The sequence below is a fragment of the Spermophilus citellus genome (assembly GCF_964194105.1).
Source record: "Spermophilus citellus genome assembly, chromosome: 14".
Lineage (NCBI taxonomy): Eukaryota > Metazoa > Chordata > Mammalia > Rodentia > Sciuridae > Spermophilus > Spermophilus citellus.
This window is the reverse complement of record NC_138194.1, coordinates 73,441,401-73,465,840: the sequence shown is the minus strand read 5'-3', so window position 1 is coordinate 73,465,840 and position 24,440 is coordinate 73,441,401. Positions and strand designations below refer to the sequence as shown.

The window sequence follows — 24,440 nt, the reverse complement described above, 5'->3', positions numbered from 1 at the left end:
TTGTACCTGTGGGCCCTAAATGCAATCTTAAGTGTCTTTTTAAGACAGAGATAGGGTGAGATTATAGGCAGAATAACAGGAGGCAATGTGACCACAGGATAGGGTAGAGTGATGTAGTCCCAGGGCAAGGAATGCCAACTGCCACCAAAAGCAATAAGAGGTAAGGAAGACATAATCCAGCAGAGACTCTAGAGGGAGGTATCATTATTAATGTCACACTCCTGGCCTCCAGATCAGTGAAAGGCTACATTTCTGATTTATTTATTTATTAATTTTTTAGTTGTTGATGGACCCTTATTTTATTTATTTGTATGTGGTACTGAGAATCAAACCCAGTACCTCATGCATGCCAAGCATGAGCTCTACCACTGAGCTCCAACCCCAGCCCTACATTTCTGTTTTAAATAACTAAGTATCTGGTAATTTGTCAGAGCATTCATGAAGAAGTAACATGTTCCCTTCTCCCTGCCTCCAGAGAATGTATGAATTAGACTTCTATAGATCAGAGTGAGAAAAAAGGAGCTTGAATTTCTGCTCTTATGAGTTGTTCTGTTCTATCTTAGAAGGGTACATACAAATGAAGAAGAGATGTTGTGCTAAGAAAGCACAACAACATTCAAGCTATGTTCTCAAATCTAGTCTAGGCTAGTTGATTGTCTATTCCAGCTCATCTCAAGCTATAGTGTTCAGACTCCTCTGCCAGATGTCATCTGGTTAGCTTGTGCCATTAGGAGACATTGTGGGATATTAAAAGGAAGAGGAAGAATAAAGTTCTCTTTTGCTGGATTGAATGGTACTTCTGATGACAACTGTGGCTATGTGGACTATTGCAGAATCCTGTGCAAGAATCCCATTCCCAGGAGCAAAAGCATGTGCCATCCCATTGCCAGCAGTCTCAGGAGAACAGCTTCCCTGTGCTCTGACTTTATTAGCAGCACTGATGGTTAGTTTGGACTCCCGGGATTCAGCACAAATAGCAGGAATCCTCCTGGCTTTCTGCAGAGCTATAGTACAATGAAGGCCACAGTGTAGGGACCTCAGCAACAGGATGATGATTGTATCTAGAAACTACAACTTTTTCTATTTTTCTCCAGTTATTAGGGTGGTAATGGCTTCCTGAGATTCCCAGTCCCTTACAATTCTTCCTGGCTTTGCAAACTTTTGTAATCATTTCCCTACCTAAAGTCACTGTTTGAAATAGCTATACCAGATACTGAATTCCTGTAATAGACTTTTATATGTGAATGTGGTTTTATTTTCCCAATAGTTATGAAAAAAAATGGACATCTCTTCCCATATTCAAAAGCAATGGCTTGAAAATTATCTGGTAGATTATTCCTTTCATTGAAAGAGTTAATTGGATCCGAATTGGTTGACTCTCAACCAACCATTACTTATTCCTTCATTTTTCATTCACTCAAATATTCCTACACCAACCCTTTCCTCTTTGAATTATTCATTAATCCATTCACAAACACTCGTTGTGTGTTCCCTTAAATTTCAGGAATGATGGCAGGGAATAGCAATGGAAAGATTGAAATAAAAAGTATCCTGGATCTGTACCAATAACTAGTTACTTAATTTGTGAATTATTTTACTATTGGATATTCAGTCATTCTTAGTTTAGTATGCAACTTCATGAAAATCTAGCAAAAAACAAATGGTTGGTGTTAGCTAAAACAATTAGATTTGGGACTATTTCAAACCACTGAATAACAGTGAATTCAATTATATGCATAGGGGAGTATAAAATAATTTCTTAGTTTTAAATGTCAATAATTTTAAATTGATACTTTTCAAAATGAACTTTATTAATATTTAGTGTTGGAGGATAATGCTTAAATATTTGGGGAATTGCTACCTGTTTCAAGTGTCTGTGAATGAACAATATCCTTCACTTGTGCATTTCTTTTGATATGTGATAAGGTGTCCCAAGCTGAGATTCTTATTTTGAGGTTTTGATAATTAGAAACCTGGATAATTAGAAAAACATCTTTTAAAACAACTTTAAGCAACTTAGGATTTTAAGAATAAAGACTGAATTTGTTCTGTGACAAGACTATCTTTAATTATGGAAAAAACAACACTTTCATGCCTTTGACTACTTATTAACAAAACTGGGTGACAAAAACAAAGACATTTTTTCTGAATGAAAATGTTTGAGAGATGATAACTCCAAGAATCTCAGTAAGTTCATAAATTAAGAGAAAATGTTGCATATAAAATAGTAGGTCTTGATTTTTTTTTGTTTGTTTGTTTCTAAAATTTCCCTTAGGGAAACGTTTCTAGGCATGGATTTAAATTGCCCTTTCCTATATTTCTACTTTTATTTTGTGGGCCCACATTGCATATGTTATTCTTTAAGCAGTCTTGCAGAGGAAATGAAAAGAGGCCCTAGACTGTAAAACTCACTGTGTAAAAGTATTGGAGTGACTCTTGATGCCTTGTTTTTTATGTAGACAGACACTCACCTGGATGTTCTGATATCTTTTGGGATCTTCTGTGGCTACAATTATATGCTCAGAGTTCCTTAAAGGGACAAAATGTCCAGTGTGAAGTGAGGTTTCTGGAGGGAGACCTGAGTCTAGAAAGAGGGAAAAGTACTTCTCTCTGGACTCAGGTATAAAATTGCTTAGGGTTTAGAGAAGTGTGGATCCACTCATGAAGTAGACATGATGAAGCTGGATCAGGTGACCAACCTGTAAGAAAACTTGATGTTACCTCTAGGCTGGTGATGCCATTGAGAGGTATTTTTTCCATCACTTCTCCCTTCCATCATTCCTGAATGTCAAGAACATACTGTTAGAGTGTGGCATGTCTGATATCTATGCTTGCGTAGTAAAGGAAAAGCAGTGTCTTTTCTCTGGAAGCTAGAATGGGAAGTTTGGGAGCAGCGGTCATAACTAGGAGAAATGGTGATGATCCCCCAGAGCAGCAGTCTCATAGGGGATGTCACACCAGGAAAATCTCAAAAGCTTCTCAGTCCAAATTCTGGCATTCAAGTCTATAGGGGGCTTATGTCATTGAAATGTTTCCATTTAGGAAAGATTGTCTTTAAGTCATAAATCAGACCCCAACACACTTAAGTGACATCAAGATGATCAGCTGCTTCAGTATCCACCTTCTGATTTAATGGAGAAAAGAGCACAATGTGGACATATGACCAATAACATGACCCAGGTCTCTCTTACTCGTGAACTTTGTGACTTCTGGTACTTAAAATCACTTAGGTAAACCAGGAAGTGAAAGGATTCAACTCTATTAATATATTTTCAATAGTGTCCACAGATTCTGCAATGATTTGATTTTCAATTTTTATATCAATATTAAAACATATATTGAGCTATTTTATGTTGAGGTCAGATGATTGGATTAAATGAGAAGAGGGAAGGATTGTAAAAGGTGATGGTTTATATTAGTTCTTCAGATTGTTCTGTGGTATTTAAATCCTCGACGGAATATTAAAATCTATTGAGTCAGAATATGTGTTGTGGTTTGGTCTGGGATTCTAGTGTGTGTGTGTGTGTGTGTGTGTGTGTGTGTGTCAGAGAGAGAGAGAGATAGAAAGAGACAGACAGAGAGAGAGAGAGAGAGAGAGAGAGAGAGAGAGAAAGAGAGAGTGAGAGTCAGTTTGTGTGTATATGTAACAACCCTAGGTATTCTAGGTTGTCATCCTTTGCTTATAATTGAGGACCACTGAATTAAACAGAGGCAAAGGGAAGCTGTATCCTGTGGTCAACACCAAGAGTAATTAATCTGGTGGCAGAATTTATAATTGGTCTTCAACTGTTGCTATTTAGTATGTGACATGTGAGTCCTCAATAATTTCCCTTGGTACTTAAGGTTAAAAAAGGATGCCAAACTTCTCCAACAATCTGGAATTTTATTCCATCCATATACATGCATAGTAACAACATTTGTTGAGAAATTATTTCTATCAGAAGTAGAACATTATCTTTGTGATCACCAGGTGCAGTATTGCTACTCTTATATTTAAATAGATCTTATATATGAATTAAATTCATACTTGCAGCATTGAGTTTAGGGTTTCAATTTAGACTGTGCCTTTCAAAAGATAAAACTGATTAATACTACCTCATTACAATACTGCTTCCAGTAATTTTGTTCATTCTTTATAAAGTATTGCATTTAACAGCAAAGGTTTAAAAATTGAGACAGAGCTGCATCAGCGAAAGAAAATACAAGTACTATACAAGAAAAAAAATGCCATCTTCATTTAACATACATGTTTAAGATTAAGAAAATGGACAGAAACATACGGCTACATACAAATGCAAAGCCTAGTGACTAAGAGACTGTATCTGCTAAAATATAAAGTGCAAACGGAGCCTGATTATCCAAGAATTGAAATCTTAAGGCGAACTTATGCATGTGTATTTAGAACATCTTTGCAAGTTATATTTTAGCATATACATATATCTGCAACAGCATATAAGAAAAAAATCAAGATACACAAGTGCTTTTGAAGCTATTTCTAAAATGCTTTTCTGTATTGTTTGTGACTATTTTCTTTAAAAGCTACTATACAGTGCAAACCATATGTGCTACACAATAACTATACAATAACATTACAAATGACTTTAATATAAAGTTTTTAAATAAAAAATAACATAACCACAGCTATGAATACTGCTGGTAAAATAAATTAAATTTTTTTTGAAAATGGCACCAATAATACACTTTACTAATGGACTGTAATGAAATTACATCTTAAGTCTTCAACTCAGCCATAATGAATTATCTCCTGATTGCCCAGATGTAATTCAAACAGCTTTTTTTTTTCTAATTTTTTTTTTCTGGACTGGTTAGAACAACATACTAAACACTGGTACCAAAGGTGACTGATGTTAATTTATTTAGTTAGTTCATTTGACATGTTCCGCTGCATGTGATGAACAATAAAACTTCTTGTGAGTTATAAAGTTTGAAAGGTTGTTGAACTGGATATCACACAGCCGGCAATATTTCCCACTGGTTGGGGCCTGTGTGGAGCCATTTACCCCTTTTGCTATACTAGACAACTGTTCCTCTGCTGAGGGAATTCCTGGCGAGACATTCTCATTCGCAGCTAAGGGGTTCTCAGAGATCCACGTGGGAGATTTGTGGCCATCTTCATGTGGAGGATTCTGGGAAATGTTCTCTTGCTGTGGGTTGGCCGCAGGCCTCTCATCTGGTTTCAGTCCACCATTCACTATGACCATGCCTCTGTTTTTGGGCAACAGTGGCAGAGAATCTTTCTTCGGCACTGAGCATCCATTTGAGGAAGCCTGGCCTTTGGGAGATTCATTTTCTGCATTTGTGCTCTGCTCTATGTCAGTGTTATGTATGACAAGAGAACTAGAAATATAATCGCTGGGCTTTATGCCATAATAGGGAGAAAGCTGGTCAGCTCCTTTTGCCTTCTTTATTGCTCCAGGGTAAAGGCATTGTGGAAGAAACAAATGTTTGTTTTCTTCTTTTGTAGCAATGAGCTGTGCGGCCTCACTAAAGACTTTGAGGCCTTGCAGGGTTGCTAAATGGGATGAAAATAAGTTTCCATTGGGGGAAGGCTGCTTCAGATTCCCATTTTTCTCACATTTTATTATGCTTCTCTCATAGCTGACATCAGGGCTGTTCCGTTCACTTTCTGGATTCGGAAACACTTTGCCATCCAGTTGGCCCAGGTCATTACGCTGATGTGCGGTGACTGGACAGAAATTCTGCTTGTGGGCCAGGTAGTTTTCCACCTTATTGAAGCTGATCTTGCACACAGTGCATTCGTGGTAGTCGAGCAGCCTTTTGGGAGACGTGGTTGTCCTCTCAGACTGGGGTAAACACTTTTTGCTGAGATCTATGGGCACATCCATCTCCAGGCAGGAAACACTGGAATGAGTAGTGTCACATTGGGAAACTGGAACACATTTGTTGATCGTCAGAGAAGTTTCCAAGTGCTTTGAGACGATTCCTGGAAAAATGTCACATCTTGGGTGGTAGCACTCTCCTAGCCCTTCTGTGGGTTCTTGAGTGGAGGTACAAGGATTGCTGAGGTTGGCTACGTCGAGAAATCGTTGTTGGACCAGCGGAGGCCTCTGTTCCTGCTCAGGTAGGCACATCTCATACATCTTTCTGCGCTTGCGAGTACGCATGGTTCTCTGCATGGCAGGCACTTTGTTGGAAGCAGACCTCTTTAGTGGAGGGTCGTGACGTGTAGCACAGTAATACTGTTTATGGACCATGTACGTTTCGTGCCGGCTGAAGGTAATGTTGCAAGCTTCACAGGTAGTCTTATTTGGGTCACTTTCCCCGTCCACCAAAGGGACACTGGCATTTTTCACATCAACAGGTTTTCCATTAATTTTGTCATCACTACCATTGGAGGTGGAGAGCTTCTTGGCTTGAGTGGGAAAGTCCTTGTCATGGCCCTTCCCATTTGGCCCAATTAAATCTAAAACTGTGGAAGAATTGATGCAGGATGTTTGAAGAAGTGGGTTCTCAGGATCAGCAGAATGAGCAGTTGGGTTGAGAAGGTTTATAGAGGTTTGACCAGTATTGGGACTCACAGCTTCAGGCATCTTTTCTGAAACACCAGGAAACTCTGGGGACTTGGCCATCTGCTGCCAGCGGCTGCTGCAATAATGTTTTTTGTGCACTAGATAATTATCCAAATTATTGAATGTTATGTTGCACTCAAAACAAGTAGCCCCCTTGGGCATCAAGGGACTGTAAATTACAGGAGGGTAGCTGCTGCTTCCATGCCTCAGTCGCCGATGTACCAACTCAGACATCTTGGCTAAGATCTCTGAAGCTTGAGGGACCATTGTGATATCTTGGGGGAAAGCAAACTGAGATAGGAAAGGACCCACAGGGAAAGAAGGCCCGATATTAGGCTGAACTGGAGATGAGGCGAGTCTCGGGCTAGAGGGCTCAGACTTAATTTTCGTGTATGAAAAGCTTTGTTTGTTTGTTGCAGGCTGTATTTCTGGTCTCTGGTTAGTGAGAAAGAGCTGAGTCTTTTTTTCACACTTGTCCAGCTCAGTATCAGAGCTTGCATCTTTAGTCTGCATGGCCTTTTGGCTCTGCGGGAGTTCTCTGGTCAACAAGTCTGTGGCTGGCTGTAAGCTCTCTTCAGTTGCACTTGGAGAGTGCTCCATGTCACTTTCTCTGGGAAGTTTTCCACTAGGGACATGGAGCTCCTGGTGCTGCAATAACTCCCTCTGAGTCTGGAAGCCGAAATGGCAGTGATTACATCGGAAGGCAGCTTGAGTGAGATGGGAGAACAGGTGTTGGTGAAAGTTTATCACGGAATCAGCAGTGTAGCTGCAGACGGTGCATTTTAGACTAGCACCAGGGGGCAGGAATTCTTCCATTTTCACTCCTGGAGAGACACATAAAATAAAATCACTGAGAACCACACGTGTTGGTTTCATAATCACAGGAATCTTGCTAATGACTAGTGTCTTCAAAACAACAGAAATTGAAATCTTTCCAAATTGTATTTGCGATATTAACTTTTTTTCTTATGACACAAGAGAAAGTAATAGCACTTGATAGTTTCCAAGGCACTTCCATAAGTATTAGGGGATAAAGGTGGGATAAGTGTTACTATCCCTATTCCATGAGTCAGGTAACAAACTCCAGCTAAGGGAACTGATTATGGTCATCAAACTATTAAGTGATGGAGCCATTCCTTAGCCTTGGGTTCGATAGATAATTACTAATCCAATAACCTTCTTGTTATTATAGTCTACAATAGGACACAGGGAGTATACATTAGGTTGCTACTGAAAACTCTTGTGTAAGTAACATATTACATTAGATATAGTCTCCATTCAAAAGAATTAAAATAGGAACCACTTGGTAAAGTACTTAATTACTTACTAATTTATCTTTGGTATAAATCCAAAATCTTGTTCACTAGTTTTGCTGAACATGATTAGCTCTATCTAGGGTAATAGCTCTATCTAGGCTGAAGGGCAATAGTACACTAATGTGGTCATTTTGGACTGGCATCTATGCTGATTGATCACTGCCCTTTTTTTGAGTCAGTTATTAAATATTTTGAATATCACCATGGACTGTGGTTGGTAGTTTCCATTTGGCTTCATATGATTAAACTAGACTTGCCTCATCCTCTCTGCACTCTAAACTGAGAATTGACTTTTATGTTAATAAGCTGAATGTAGGGCAAAGGTATCCAGTCTTATAGTGATATAAGGGTACTTACTATCCTTTTCTCCTTAACTAAACCAAAACTTATTTTTCAATTTAGCTGAAAGGACCCTCTATTGATATTCTTTCTGTTTTGTGCATGACTAGTCACCAGTAGAAACAACTACCCTGTTTCTGCCAATCCTGTGTGAAAACAACTCATTGGTAAGAAGAGGGAAAAGGTAAATAGAAATACTTTTATAGGTGCAGAGATAAAAGTTTATACTGCATCAGAACATTGGAAGTAGGAGCCAGTTTTTAAAAGAATTGTCATCATTTCAGTTTTTAAACTATTTAACCTAGGTGAAAATAGATTACCCAGAAGTATCCTACAAATTTGTATGAAATGTTAAAGAACTGTGATTCCCAAACTCTAGTATGCTCCATCAAGAAATGTACATCAAAATATTTAAAGAAAATATGACTCTGTAAATTTCATTAATTTGATTTTTTTGGTAAAATTTGGATGAGATTAAACTAATGATAGTAGCATATAATTCTAAAATAAATGAGCATAGCTGCCACTTTGCTGTTAAAATATAGCTTAAAAAACTCATTTTTCTTAAGGAATTTAAAAACAGCACCAAAAGTATCTTTATGTCATAAAAATAAACTAAGCTCTAACAATACACACTTTGGAAGTCAAGGACATTTTACAGATCCATATTTCAAAGTTAATTTCCTTGAATGTGATTTTAATTGTATCTATTAAAATAACAGCTTTATTTCAATGCAGCACTTATTTTAAAGTACTTACCATTTCTTCCCTACCATATGGGAAACACTATAGTTAGTTTACAAAGACTTGAAGCTATGAGTGTTAATGACAATATACAAAGGGTATTGAGACCTTCTTTTGAAAATGATGCTGTTTTGCCTCAACCGAACAAGCAGAATGATTTGTCCTGCAGTCTGAGCACTGTAGGTGTTAGAAAAGAAATCAGACTCAAATCCATCAAGTATCCATGAGTATCCATGGCATAAGATAACACTGGATGGCCCAGCAAAAGAGATCATACAGATGAATAGATAGATTGATAGAGAGGTAGACAGATTAAAAAAAAATGAGGTGAGATGTATGTATGTATAGAAAGAATAGAATATACAAGAGCAACAGCTGAAATAAAAGGGCCCCTTACCACTGTGTGAATTCAGGTGCATTTCCAGAGCTCGGGCATTTGAAAAGCTCTTGGTGCACTGTGGGAAGGGACACAGGCTGGAAATCTGATGAGCACTGTCTTCATTTTCTTCTGATACTGGAGCAGCTTCTCTTTGCCTCCCACTACAATAGTACATCAAATGGGCTTGCAGATTCCGCTCACTCCGGTACCAGATTCCACAGGACTTGCAAGGGAATATATCTTCTGCAGGCAAAAACGTAGAGACACATTAGCTACTATCCATTTGGGGACAACCAAGAGTAAAGCAGCATTTACTTTGATCTTTCATGGAAGTCTGTTCTCAGGTTCTGTATTAGATAATCAGATGGTGAGGAGTACCGTCTTGGATGTTGTTCTGTAGTCTGGGACAAGGCTTTAGAAAATAGTACTATAATTTTTATTTGTTCTTTTTAGTTATACATGATGGTCTACCATCATGTATACCTATTTTGGTATATTTATGCAAACATGCAATATATATCATTCTAAGTAGGATCCCAATCATGTTATTGTATGGGAAACTCCATATAGGAATCATTTGACAGCATTAGAAGGGGGTATTAATTAGAATAAGTATATACCATGCTTTCATAATTTTACCCAAATGGATTCTACTTCATGTATAAATAAAAAGAACCAATAAAAGTAAAGTTAAAAAATAAAACACTACTGTAGGAGATTCCATTTTTTAAAGCACAAAATATTAATATTAAGTTGTATTTATGGTTTGTAAAATATTCATTTATTAATAGTGATGCAAATTGGTTTATTTGATTGGTTTAAAGGTAAAACATCTGATGACTAGACCAAACATTGATCCAATGCCAAGCCCTGACATCACATGTTCATTCAATAATTACAGAGTGCCTATGATGTTCCAGATTCTATGTTGGGCTGGGTACAAAAGAAAAGAAAAGACTGAACAGCTTTCATTAAGGAGCTTACAGTCTCCTGGGATGGATAAACAAGTGGTGACATAGTTACATTACAGTCTGATGACTATTCCTGTGGAGGTATCTTATGGTGCTCAGGGCCATGGAAAGAGATGCTTGCTAGGTTGTTGTGGGTGGGGACTGGATGTGGGAGGAGAAAAGAGAATGACTTAGAAGGAAGATGATGATATGCCTATGCTGAGGTGTGAAGGATGAAATGAAGCTACTCAGATAGAGAGAAACTTTGGGATGATCCTGATCCAGGGAACATCCCAGAAAAAGTCTGGATGAAGGCTGAGATGCTATTGAGGCAAAAGGCATTCTCAGGGGACCGGAAAGAAGAAACTGTACAAAGCAGTGACAGACTTTAAGAGACCTTGCAGACTCTCTGAGGTTTAGATTTTATCCAATGACTGTGGAGATTTCACTGAATAATTTTAAGTAAGAAACTGACAGACAAAATGAGAATTATAGAAACATAGCAGCGGAGTCTAGTTTTGAAAGTTATGAATTTAGAAGGAAGACTTTGGACCTGTAGAAGGCAATAATCTAAAGTGCAGTAATCTAAAGTGAAAGATGACAGAATTTGAGTTGCAGTGCACCATCCTTTCATTTGTGTTAAGTCATTCTGTGATATGTAATATTCCTGTCTTCACTTATGGAAAGTTTCTCCTTTTATTTTTTAACCCTCATAATAGGCGAAGAAACTAGGATTGAGTGATTGTCTTTGATCACATACGTGGTTCAAGTGGGATGGGAATCTAGGCCTAAATACTCTTCCATAATGCCTCATGGCAAAAGAGGCAAGTACAGAATAAAGTTTCAAAAAAAAAATCTCAAATTTTATACTATCACTATTTGTTATTTAGCCCACCTCTCCTCAGTTAATTACAGTTACACCATTGAGGAAGGGACAGTTTAGTACAGGGTCATTTAGGCAGGATGAGTTTAAATGATTAATTTAAAAATGAAACACACAATACTCTGCTGCCAGCACCGTGGCACAGGCTTGTATTCCAGGGGTCTGTGAGGCTGAGGCAGGAGGATCTGGAATTCAAAGCCAGTCTCAGCAAAAGCAATGTGCTAAACAGCTCAGCGAGACTCTCTCTGTAAATAAAATACAAAATAGGGCTGGGGAAGTGGCTCAGTGGTCAAGTGCCCCTGAGTTAAATCCCTGGTACAAAAAAAAATACTATGCATCTATGCTGAATTATTTGAGATTGATAATTATCATGCTACCAAGAGCAAACATGGTAGACTCTCAAAGATAATTAAAATTAATGTTCTAAGAAATATTACATACATTGGCACTTCCCAATAACATAAGGTTATATAAAATCCCTTGTAATAAAATCCTTTTGCCTCAAATTCACATTAGGCAAATGTTGTTTCAAGTTCTGCACTATTAGAACCAAAGTAAAGATCCAGTAAAACAAACAAATAAACAAACAAAAAACCTACATTTACATTAAGGAAATTAAATAATATTAGCTTAGGTGGGAAGTACTTAATCTATTAATTGGATACATAGCAATTTCAGAATAATCTGAGGATTTATTTACTTTAAAGAATGCTGTCAAAGTAAGAAAAATAATTATCACTGAAGTCCTCATATCTCCAGCCTCTATGTTTTATTTTTGGCCATCTCAAGATGTCATTACCATCTCTAGGTTTCTGTTCTATATCAGAGCCTCAGGAAATTTCAAGGATATTTTTGATTAAATGTATTTTTTTGGCTTGCCTATTTTAGTATTCATTCTCTTTCTCAAATGTGAATGCTACTCGTGTTTTCTCACAAAGCTTGACAGAAAGAGATTTATCTTGAACAAAGGTCCTAGGACTCCTGGATCACTGGTTTTCTATCATATAGCGTGCCACTTTGGCCGGGAGTAGTGGCACATGCCTACAACCCAGCTACATAGGAGCCTCAGACAGGAGGATCACAAGTTCAAGGCCAGCTTAGGCAACTTGGGGAGATCATATTAAAATAAAATTTAAAAATAGGCTGGGAAAGCTCAGAGGGGAAATGCTTCTGGGTTCCATCTCCAGTACTGGGGGCGGGGGACGGAAAGAAGAAGTACCACTTTGTGTATTCAAGGAATACAAACTAAATTCAATATTCATTTTAACAACATAAGATTACAAAGGGAAATTTGCCAGAGCATAATTTCAAATTCCCATATAAAATATTCAAAATTTACATATATTTTTCTTTATTTCCTTTTTAAAAAAATTATCCAAGCTCTATTTCCTTTCCATTCATGTATAAAATTCAGATTTAATGGGTGTTTTGCATTTTTTGGTTTTCTGTTTTTAACTCTGTGTCTCCTAAAGAATACTACAATCATTCAACCAGGGAAACATCACTGAAAGCTGTGGGGTTCCTCATAGCTAAATAGCCCTGAATATTATTCAGCCAGTTTAGAATGTCAGTTTATCTATGTGTGTGACATTTAGGAATCCAACATCCAACCTGAAATTGTTGAATTTAAGTGTTCTTTCTGTATTCCTATGGGTAGAAATCTCACACCATCCTGTGTGTGCGCGTGCATGCACACACACAGAAACACACACAGAGAGATAAAATAAACCCACAATAGTGGGGAAAAATGTCTGTCCCTGGGTTGCCTGACAACAGACATTTTTCCCCCCATAAAAACCCCTCACCTCCCCAAAGCTGGGCTGTAGCACTCAGCACTTACTGTTGACAATAGCTGTAGGCAAAATAGAAGCCATGGCCGCTTGCTGAGGAAGCAGCTGAATTGAGTCCAGCAGGCGTGCAGGGTACATCCCTTCTGTGAGAGTCATCTGACTGGCAGCTTGTAGCCTTGAGTCAAAATCCACCACAAAGGCAATTAGCTCTTCACCCTCAGAGATGGCCTTCGTCGTTGTGCACCAAAGCTGACCCCCTATTAAGAAGAAAAAAGGAAGAGGAAGACATGGGACTCTCCAGCCTGCTGTGGGCTAGGGTGATGTCAAGAGCACCCTCTCCTGTGGTGCACATCTGTTTCTACTCGGTAGGGTGTTTGGTCAAGACCAGAGCTGTGCTCCCCAGCTCTGTGGAGAACTGGACTCCTTGAATTGTTTAGTGACTGGGAGTAGGAGAGACTAAAATATAGGTGTCATCTGTTGAGTTTTGTCAACTGTCTGCCTTGTGGGTCTTACCTGATCATGAACCTTGCATGATTATATTGGTATAATGCCTAAAAACCAGCATGGTAGGGACCCATCTGCAGAAATTGATTTCTGAAGAGCACTGAATGTACTATTTTTATCTCAGGGAAGAAGTTCTTTCTTTACTTTTCCAACTCTCTCTCCTTCTCCCACCATCCATCTTTCTCTCTATTATTATATATTTTTCTATCAATATTATATCAATAAGAGATGCCTGAAACTACATAACAAGTGAATCTGAAATCTAGGATATTAAAATAAAATTCTAGGGAGTATGACTGCCATTTTTTTGTTTTGTTTTTTACTTTGCCTGAGTGATCTTATAGAATATTCTTTATAATGTAGCTTCTTTATCTCCATTTACCCTGATTGGACTTCCTGAAAAGAAGATATGCCAAAGATCCTTTTCAAAAAGGCTTATTTAAATAAAGATTTGTTTAAATGAAAAGAACCCTGTCTTCAAACACTAAGATATACTCTGGCTCTGCATTTCAAATGATCATGTGTGGTGCATTAAAAAGAAAAATTAACTATGCAAGTACATCTTCTAATGTATTGGAATGCGATAGTGGATGCTCATTTATTTAACATGTTTAGACAGGCAAAGCACTTATATTTTGTTATCTACACTCTCAGGCCTAGATATGTATCCTATACGGTTATGTCTGAAATAATGTGGCATACTTGATATGTTATAAAGCTTTTTTCCCCCTTTGTGTATATATTTGAAGGCTGTATATTGTACTCATTAAGCAAAAAAAAATTGTACCCATTTTGATAAGTCATATTGCTCTGTTTGTCTTTCAGCATAACTGTCTTTTCAACTGCACTTCATCTTTTTCCACCCTCTAAGACCATGCTTGTTAAACAATTTGTGGTAAAAATCTAGTGGGGAAGATAATGGCAGCATATGACATGGCAGAGTTGCACAGGAGAGCCAGGGTGGTGCTTTAGAGAAACTAAAGCCATTGATTAAGCTGGATGGGAAGGATGGAAAAATAAGCAAATAAGACACTATCAGTAACAGTGTGTGTTTGTGAAAAATAATTTAAAAACTAGGATGATAGTCCTTCAATCTGTGAGACAATTTCAAAGTAAAACACAAACAAAACTGAAATACTAGAAAACAACTTTTTCTTTTTCTCAATTTGAAACTAATGTGTCAGAGAGCACACAGGTTTACCACAGTTACATAAAACAGATGCATTTTGGCACTGATTTATTTAACTCCAAGCATTAGAAGTTAAACTGACTCCCTGTGGAATCAGATGAGAATCGAAGCGTGAGGGTGGTATTTCCATTTTCCCTCAGACATCTTCTGCTTTTAGATGCTATGCCTTCTCTGATGTGCACACAGATCCAAACTACTTACAGCTGCAGCAAGGGAATCATTTGCACCTAATCTTTCCTCTGGGAAATGGAAGCTAAAGTTTATTAAGAGAGTCTGTATAATAAGGAGGTGGGGAGGGCAAAGCAAAGAACCACCATTCAGATTGACTTTATAGCATGGCCTTTCAGAGTCACTAGGTTTCAGTGATGAAATCCACATTCTTGGTAAATCAAGTTTTGGATCCCTTTCATAAAAATCACGACCAGTTTGGCTCAGTACCCAGGAGAAGTAGGGATTTTAGAAAGGCACTCACTCCACTTGTAGGTAATCTTTATCACCATAGTCAATTATGTAGCAGCACAATAGAACATTTATGCTTAAATTTTGAACCAAAAAAATAAATAAAATGAGATTGAAAATATTAAGTGCAAAGAAATGCAAACAAAAATGGTTTTTCCTACATTATTAAACAAACTGGCAATTGTAATACATTTCTGAGTTCTCAGATGTACCAAATAATGTTTCATATTTTATCATCTTTACCACTTTATCTCTAATTTTATGATTAGTTGGAACATATCATTTAAAAAACAGAATTGGATCAACAATGTACCAGGTAGGCTTGATGAGGAAGTCAGTTGTTTTAGGGTTTAGTCTTTTAAATCATTCATTCATCAGTGATTCAAGGAAATGAACTCTCTGCTGTGTACCAGGCTGGTCTCTGTGGCTTCCCACACAGCTACTCAATGAGAACACACACACACAAACAGATAAATTACACCACCACATTCATGAGGTCGTGCTCTAATGCTAAAGAAAATGTGAGGGAAATGAGTAATTGACACTTCTTGGGGGAATTTGATAAGACATCCAAAGCAAACTTTTTATTAGCTCTGGAAGAATAAATAATATGTGTAGTTAGGAACCAGCAGGTGCTTCATTATTGGCCATGAAATGAGTATGTATGCAAGAACAGAACTATGGAGAAGCCTGACTGTTTCTGGTCATGAACCTTGAACTTAGAGTCTGAGGAGAAGGCAGCTTGTTCTGTACCACAAGAGTGGAAAGTACTATGTGGACTGCTGGTTGACATCACACTGATAGCTTGAAGTTGGCCATGGTGAGGGTTGTAACATTTGCCATGGGAACCGGCAATTGGTACAAATCAGAGTTTCCTCTCACAAAAAGCTCAGAGTAGGATGAGAGGGCTTTGAATGCAAGAGAAGAACAGTTGCATGGGCTCAAGATGGAGAGACAATATACATTTATTTGAACGAATACGCACATGCTCAATCTGAATTTATTTTCCCCTCTCAGTAGAGAGAGAGGAAACTGTATGGGAAGGAAAAGTTACACGGTAGCCATTTGGAGACTACTGTACTATTTTCAGTTGTGAGAATTGTAAATTGTGAGGGAGGAAAGAGCCAGGTTCAAGAGACAAGTTAAAGAGTGTGATTTCCTGAGAAGAGCAAGAGAAAGGAAACTGTTGACAAAACACCAAGGTTTTTGTCCTGGGAAACAAGCTGGTGGTGATGCTATTAACGAGGAACTAAGCTGGTGTATGAACAATCGGTGTTATAGAGACAACGACACACTGTGGGATTCATTAGGAGCACTATCTTTGGATCTGATAGTTGAGGTGGTTTAAGTACTTCATCCCTTTTAATTATGTTAATTATTCTCTGAGATATATGATGTCTGCCTCACGTTAGAATTGAGAAAACAGAAGGTTGTAAGAATTAAATAACTCCCAAAGCTGCAAAGGCAGTCTACGGTAGAACCATAACTTTGACTTTTGTCCTTACAAATCCAAGGTCCATGTGCACATGGAAATATTGAATTCTGTTTAGAAAGTTGGAGAGACTTAAGAGGCTTCTGGGTTAATGTATTTAGAAGGCAGTTGGAACTTAAAGAAGACATATAGGTTGATGAAAAAAAAATTGAAAGTCATCCACACATTCTAAATGACTGTGAATGCTCTTCACACTGATGTGTCATAAACCAAGAAGAAGTGAAATTGGGGTATGTTGATATTTAGTGTGCAAGCAGGGGGAAAGTTCATTAAAAGATACAAAGAGCATATTTTTGGAAAGATTAGATGAGATCCAAGCAAATGACACTACAAGAAATCAAGGGTTGGCTCTTTGAAATGGTTTAGTTGAGCTTTTCAGTTGATACTTTTAGAATATATAACTTGAAGGAGCATTATAGGGTGAGATAGCCTGAGTATTATAATTTCAATGACTGATTCAAAGTGTGCTTGCTAAGAGGGATTGCTGACCTCATTTGCAAGAAGTATGCGCAAGGAAGTCAGATTGCTTGGTGCAAATTTGTTGCCAACTAAATCTACCTATCATTTTCTCATTCTTGAAAACAGGAATAACGATAAAAAATGTTCAACCCATAGTATTATTAAAGGGTTTAGTGAGTGAGTAATGTGAAAGCCAAAGAACAGCACCCACATGTAAGTGTTTTATATTTGTTAAGTATTATCCTTTTTGTTTGGTTCTGGTTGGAGCTACCATCCTCATTTCTAACTTCCTTGCTAAATCCAAGATGAAAGAAATCTCACCAGAAAAGACAAATTGATGAATTCAATGAGCAAATGTATCCATACTTCACTGGAAGCATCTAACTCACTTCAGAAAAGAAGATCAAGGGTGCATCCACTAGATATTAGAAATAGAAATAGTTTAATAGACATAGAAAATAGAAATACAATTTCAAATAGAACTAGTTTCTAGAAACATGTATGGGTTTGAGGAGGAAAGCTTACTCTACTTTTTTAGAGCTGGGGTAAAGCTGCCAATTCTGATTCACAATCGTGTGGAATGCAGTATTCATCTTGATTAAGAAGAAATCAGAGGGCATAAAAATGCTGTCTGTTGATATTTAGCTATTTTGATATCATATACCAATTGACCTCATGTTCAATGGAAACAAATTATAATGCATTACATTACACCATTATCAAAAAACAGAAAATAACAAGTGTTAGTGGAGATGTAGAGGAATAGGAATAATTGTGCCCTATTGAGGGGAATATAAAATTGTATAGCATGGTGATTTATTAAATAATAAAAATATAATTATTATGATTCAGCCAATTTTAGTCCTAGGTTTATACCTAAAAGAATCAAAAGAGATATTTGAACACAACAGGTTTATATCATATTAGCATTATTCACAATAGCTAAAATATGAAATCAGTTCCAGGATCCATTTATAGGCAACTACATAGGAAAATGTGGTATATACATACATTGGTCCATTATTCAGACTTCAGAAGGAGGTAATCTGATACATGCAATGATGCAGATGAACATTAAGGACATTACATCAAGTTAAATAAGCTTATAACATAAGAACGAATTGTACAATTCCATTTACTTGAGGCATGTAGGATATTGTAAATGATAGAGAGAGAATAGTGATGGTTGCCAGGGGCCAGAGGGAGGAGGGAAAGAGGAGTTAGTGTTTAATGGGACTATAGTTTCAGTTGGAAAGTTCTTAAGGTGGATGGTGGTGATGGTTTCACAACTATGGTCATGTCAATGTTATTAAAAATGGTTAAGATAAGAAACTTTATGTGTATTTGCCACAATTTACCAAACTTCAATACTATTTTTCCCTAAAAAATGTCTTCGGTGAACCTAAAATATTTGCATAATTTTTAGCTATAGTTAAGAATATGAATATAACTTTTATAAGGTGTTTCTGATATGAGATGATTTGAAGAAAAGCAAAACGAAGGTCTTATCCTTTCCTGTTTTTCCAAGTGTATTAGTCTGTTTTGTATTTTCTAATGAAATATTGAGGCGTCCTACTTAAAAAGAAAAAAGAGGTTTATTTAGCTCATAGTTTTGGAAGCTGGAAATCCAAACAGCTTTGTGCCGTGTGTGCAAGGTCTCCATGATAAACGGTAGGACATGTGTGGAAAGAAGAGGTCAAAGCTCCATACAGGAAGCCAAGGAGAGACTGGGGTCCCAAAATCCCTTTTAAGGTCACAATCCTAACTTTTAGATCTACCTCTTAAATGTCCCACCACTTCCAATACCAACAACCTAAGGACCAAGCCTCTGAAACACAAACCTTTAGGGGGACAAAGAACATCCAAATCATAGCACCAAGCAAAGCTGCTTTAACAAACCACTGCTCAAAAGTCATGTATCCAGTGCAATGAAACTGTGGCTAAGGTGTAGTTTGACCACATTGTGGTGTATTTACTCTTTTCATTTGAATTAATTTTAGGTAGTTTTATCAATCTGAAATTTTTTTCAATGATTTAGTTTCTACTTATTTTGTTGATTCAAATTTCTGCCTGTGACATGTTCCTGTCAATTTTCCAGAAAGAATTTAAATGGATGTTTTCTGTGACTTTCATAGGCAGAAGCATGCGTAATATCACCAGACTTAAAGAGAAAATTTTCAACATTCTAATCTGCATTAATGACATATTAATATGAAAAAATAGAATTATGTGATGATACTGGGTGTACATATGGCAATATAATATTTGATTAATTGACAAAAAGTCTTACTGCTTTAATGCAACACCATTCAAGAGTAGATGATTGTGTTTTAAGGAATTAGATGCTAATAATGAAGCATAGTTGGCATCCTGAAATTACTGACCTTTTATTTGATTTTGATGCAAAGGTGAATTAGAGAAAGTACTTGACTGGTTGGTAAGAAAGGATAGTTTCTTGATTATTAGGTTACTATGTAATATTGGAAAACTGATTTACCATAGCAAATGGCAGCCATAAACTAGAGAAACCCTCTAAATCATCATCATCCAGTTTTGAGCAAATTTTTATGCTCCCCTAACCAATATGCTACTAATAGTAATAATCACATATTTATTAAGTGGATTCTCTGAACTATACACTAGCACTCTGTTAAGGGCTTTGCATACATTTTCTTATTGACTTTTCCCCAGAGCAACGAAGTGACTTGTATTTTATTCCCATTCTCATGTGGGATCATGAGGTTGGAAATGTTAGTAAGCTGTTCAGTTGTTCACATAGAGAGAACTGGAAAAAGTGAAGGAAATGCTTATGATGGGATTTGAACACAGTTTGGCTCTAGATTCTGTAGGAAAAACCAGTGCTCTCTATGCCACAGCGCCATCTGGTGTTCACTACCTAATTCCACAGCACCTATTTCAATGATCAGAGTTGGAATAATAAGCAATTACTTGGAAATAGTGAATGGGGTTTGTTTGTAAAACTGCATTGGGCAGAGTAAATAGTGATAATATAGAGTTATTAAATACATAGCTATAATACAGAGAATAATATTTATACTATCTGTGATGTGGACGTGACTCCAGGTTATCTTCTAATGTGACTCATGCCTCATTAAAATACCTAACACTTTAGAAAACACTATGTCCCAGGCACTGTTCGCAGCACTTCACATATATGAAACTTATTTATTAAACTTTAGCCCTCAGTTAATATTAGTAATGTTAATGCAGCATTTTCCAAATTCCCTATTTAAATGGTAAATTGGGACACTAAAAAGGGTCAAGATTCTACATAATCATGGAGCACTGACGGGCAATCTGAGAGCACTGTAGATTCCTCTGGAGAGATTAGAATCAACACAAATTTCAGGGTCCAATCTCTCATCAATAAAATTGACCTCTGAGAGTAAAGTGTTGGTTCAATATTTTCTAGAAGCTCCCCAGGATGCTAAATATACTTCCAGAGTTTAGAATAACTGGCATGGGGGAAATGTGTGCAGTTTGTGTGGCCTGGAATGAGTGAAACTCTAGGAAAAATAAAGTCTCTTGATGATCAAGGGTCTCACACAGTGATCAGATAATTTGGTAAAGAAGATGTCCACTCTGAAACTCAGAGGAGGACAACTGAAGAGAGCTTTGAATATTCCCTTTCCTCTAACATTTGAAGAATGTGGAAATAACAAGGGAGAGGTTGAAGAAAGGTGGCTAAACAAAGAACTCTTAGTGTCCTCGCAGTTGAAGAAGCCTATTAGGAACTGAGTACAGTTCAGAATTTCATTTGGTTTCATAGTGTTAATATTTCAGTATTATTTTGAAGGAATGTGACTTCTTATTCAGAATGACCAACAATATTGCAGCTTCCCACCAATCCCTCCCCCCCAAAAAAAACCTGTGGAAATATCATTGTGCAAACCAGAGAAAAAATCACATTCCTACTGCTTGGACATGCCATCTTTATCCAGTGACATCAAGCACTGAAGCAGCCATCTGATACCTTCCTTGTTTCTACCAAATGGGGAGTTTATTTTAAGCTTCTGCCATTGTCTGTCTCTTATGCTGCAAACATAGTAGCTCTTCCAAGTCTTCATGCCCACACCCCACACCCTTCACAAATAAAGGACAAATACATTCAAAGTTCAATAAAAGGAATAACTACCAAGACCTTGACATTCTTGAAAAACCATGTACTTGCTGTTCTAAGTAATGTTTATGATCAAGGTTCGTGTACAAACAGATATGGTTCTTAACAGGAAGCTTATAAATTTTTCTCATAATTGCTGTCAAAACTGCAGTGAAGTGTACTACAAGTTTGGATAATAAAGAAAAAAGTCACAGTTCAAACTCGATTATATTTTGGAAATTCATGCTCCTCTTACTAGAAGCAGTGGCCTTAAATATCTCCTCATCCTGCCAAATTTTTCACTTGCACTTTTTATTATTTATGAAATCAGTATCTGCACAATGTCATGCAGACCTCTGCTGATAAACTCTAATTAAGATTAAGACAGGCCTTTTGGAAAGGATCCCATCATTAGCAAACATGATAAACACAAAAATACTCCCTACTTGTCAACCAGGAGCAATTCAGTAACCTAACAGTATTATCTGTTGCTAGGTTACAGAGCTGACAAAGCTTCAATTATATTGTTCGACCATACCTATAGAGTTCTGTATAAGCAAAATGTATCCAGAATAAAAGCATTTAACTTCGTCCATGCTATCTGCAATTCACGGCTTCTTACAATGGTAAAAATCAGGTTAATAATTACATAGCACGCTGAAAAATCTTTTCCATGTGTTATGTCTATACATGTTTCTTTCTAATTTATCTGTGTGATTGATAGACGCTTGCTTTGTAAAAATAAGGAAATGCAAGCAATGTGAAGCTGTAAACCTCTAGCACAACTACGTGGGCTCATCAAGATAGGGACCTATGCTTAGCATAAAAATATATAGCAAATTGAACCAATTAAATCACAGATTTTGCATTATTCTGCCTCAATATACAGAAGGATAAGGAGCCTCAAGCAAACAGATAGGGATACCAATGTGAAACTTTATTTTAAGCTAAAAAACAAAACAAAACAAACCCATACACTCTCACCTAACAATACAAAAGGAAATAGATGATAATAATTTATTCTAATGGTTTTTCTAAGGATATTTAAAGTTGAAGTTAGTAACTTTTATTCTATAGATTAGGTCATAAAGTCTCACTATCTTTTTCAGGCTGGGAAGCCCAGGAGAAAAATAAATAAATGCAACAGCCTCCAAAATACAGACATTTGACTGGAAAAAAAAGAAACAAAGGGGGGGGGGAAGCCATGCATGTGAAAAAAGACAGTCTTTGTGAATCAGACCTTGAGATTATTTTTTCCTGGGTACTTTTGGTGGTTTTTATAGACATTTGGAGAAAAAGTAATTATGTATAACTGAACAGCAGTCTTAAAGATCTCTGGCATTAAAAAAACATGTGCTATATAATAAGTTGCTGTAGCATTTTGATTTCTAAACTGTAGAGTAATAGTTTTACATTAATCAAAATGGTCTGTTTCACACACAATGCAAAAGTGTGGTCAATTGATGACCAGAACTTAGTTAATAAAGATTACATGTTGACCTATGGAGTAAAACATGGTACCTACTAGACACATTCATGTAAAATTAAAGCCATTTCTGGGAAAATAAATGAGTCATTTCTCTCTGTCTTTCTTTCTCTCACACACACAAACACACACACACACACATATTCTGTGTCTAGAGGCAGAGAAAAGGGGAATAATTATTTGTTTACTCATTAACTTATTTCACCTTTACTGAATAATTAGAAAATTGCACGATTCCTTCTTCTGAAATTTAATTTTTTCATAAGTGGAAGTAATTGGTCAGAATAAGTACCTAAAAGCTAAACAATTGCCCTATTTCAAAATGGCATGTGTTATTGCCTAGATCTCGGGGCTTAGACACGAACACAGGACATATATCTATATGTAGCCACATTGCTTGATACAAATTTTATAATGAATTCAAATCCAATACTGTTGAAATTCTTGACAGTAGAGTAGTGCAAGGAATAGAACTTATAAATTATGGGTGCCCCTTCTTTGAAAACCGCTTTGGAGGTTTCTTTGTGCCTTGGCAAATACAGTAGGAATATGTGGTATTGTGTGGATCCTCCTGCACAGCACCTGATAAAAGAATAAAGAGCTGTGACATATTCTTAAAACAATAGAGGAATTAAAGGGAAACAATGGGCCAGCTGCTTCATTAATACAATCAAAAGAGAGCCCAGCACAGAGGAGTCCAGATAATTAAGCACTACTCTTTTACCCTCCTTTCTATAATAAAATTGCTTAAAAATGTATTAACTACTTCATAGTTGTTAGATAGATCTCTGCACTTGTTTATTTACTGTTGATTAATGCCTTTTTCTCTGTATGCAGCAACATGCCAACTCAGAGTTTACAATAGTTTTTGAATAAAACAGAGTAAGAATAATTGATAAAGATCTGCACAATATGTAGCAATAAATCAAAAGCATTTTAGAAAAGGTCTTTCCTGTTTTTAAATAATCTTTAACATTTTTCATTTGTACTATATAGGCAATGTAGGACATTTTGGGGGCCTTCAACTTTCTCATGTTGGAATCCCAACATATTTCTCTGGAATATCCTAGCAGGTACTGGAAGAAGGGAAAATCAAACTCAAAACCAGCAACTCTGCATTTTCCTTTGGTATTTGGGGACAGAACCAACTTTGTAAAAATTATTATTTTCTGATGAAAAGGGATGGACAAATGTCAGAACTACTTGTCAAATACATAATTTATCTTCCATTTACTTGATTAGAAAAAACAAAAAAAACCCACAACTCTATGCTTTTTAATGTTAAAAAATTTATAATTTACTATATCTGATGTTTTATTCTTAATTCTTCTCTAGGCAGCTTTCCTCCCCTGTCAATAGAACATTTAATTGCTTAAGAACTGGAAAAGTGGGGACTGGATACTGTGTGCTGAATGTTGAAGTTGGATCAAAAATTATGCTCTGGTTTTCTACCAAATGTTTTTAAGTAAGCTCATGTCAACCCAACTTTAAAATTACAAACTTTGCTAACTCATGTGGTCAATTTAAATTCTGATTCTTCTATTCTGATGGTGTAGGGTCTTAGTTGAGAAAGACAGCAATAGAACTGAAAGCAGGAAAATAAATGAACAGAGATACTTAACCATGTTTCTGAGACTATGATACTGCTTTTACAAGTTTCACATAACCTGAAATGTATCCACTGAAGTCATGTTTCTGAAGATCTTTTTCTACTATGTCAATAATTTACAATATATGGAATATCTAATTCTATCTATGAAAACTGCCTTCTGACTTCAG

The 24,440-nt window shown here is 36.7% G+C and overlaps 1 protein-coding gene across 2 annotated transcripts in view; it reads right to left on the bottom strand.

Moving 5' to 3' along the window:
* Positions 1-3,881: 3,881 nt before the first annotated feature.
* Positions 3,882-24,440, bottom strand: part of ZFPM2 (zinc finger protein, FOG family member 2) — a 434,128-nt gene continuing 413,569 nt past the window's right edge. For both annotated transcript variants that reach the window (XM_081266191.1, XM_081266192.1), the window contains 3 exons: positions 13,003-13,209; positions 9,348-9,572; positions 3,882-7,375 (listed from right to left, as the gene is read on the bottom strand). In XM_081266191.1, the coding sequence (XP_081122317.1) occupies positions 4,887-7,375; positions 9,348-9,572; positions 13,003-13,209 (2,921 nt within the window). In that variant the 3' untranslated portion in view covers positions 3,882-4,886. The remainder of the gene's footprint in view (positions 7,376-9,347; positions 9,573-13,002; positions 13,210-24,440) is intronic.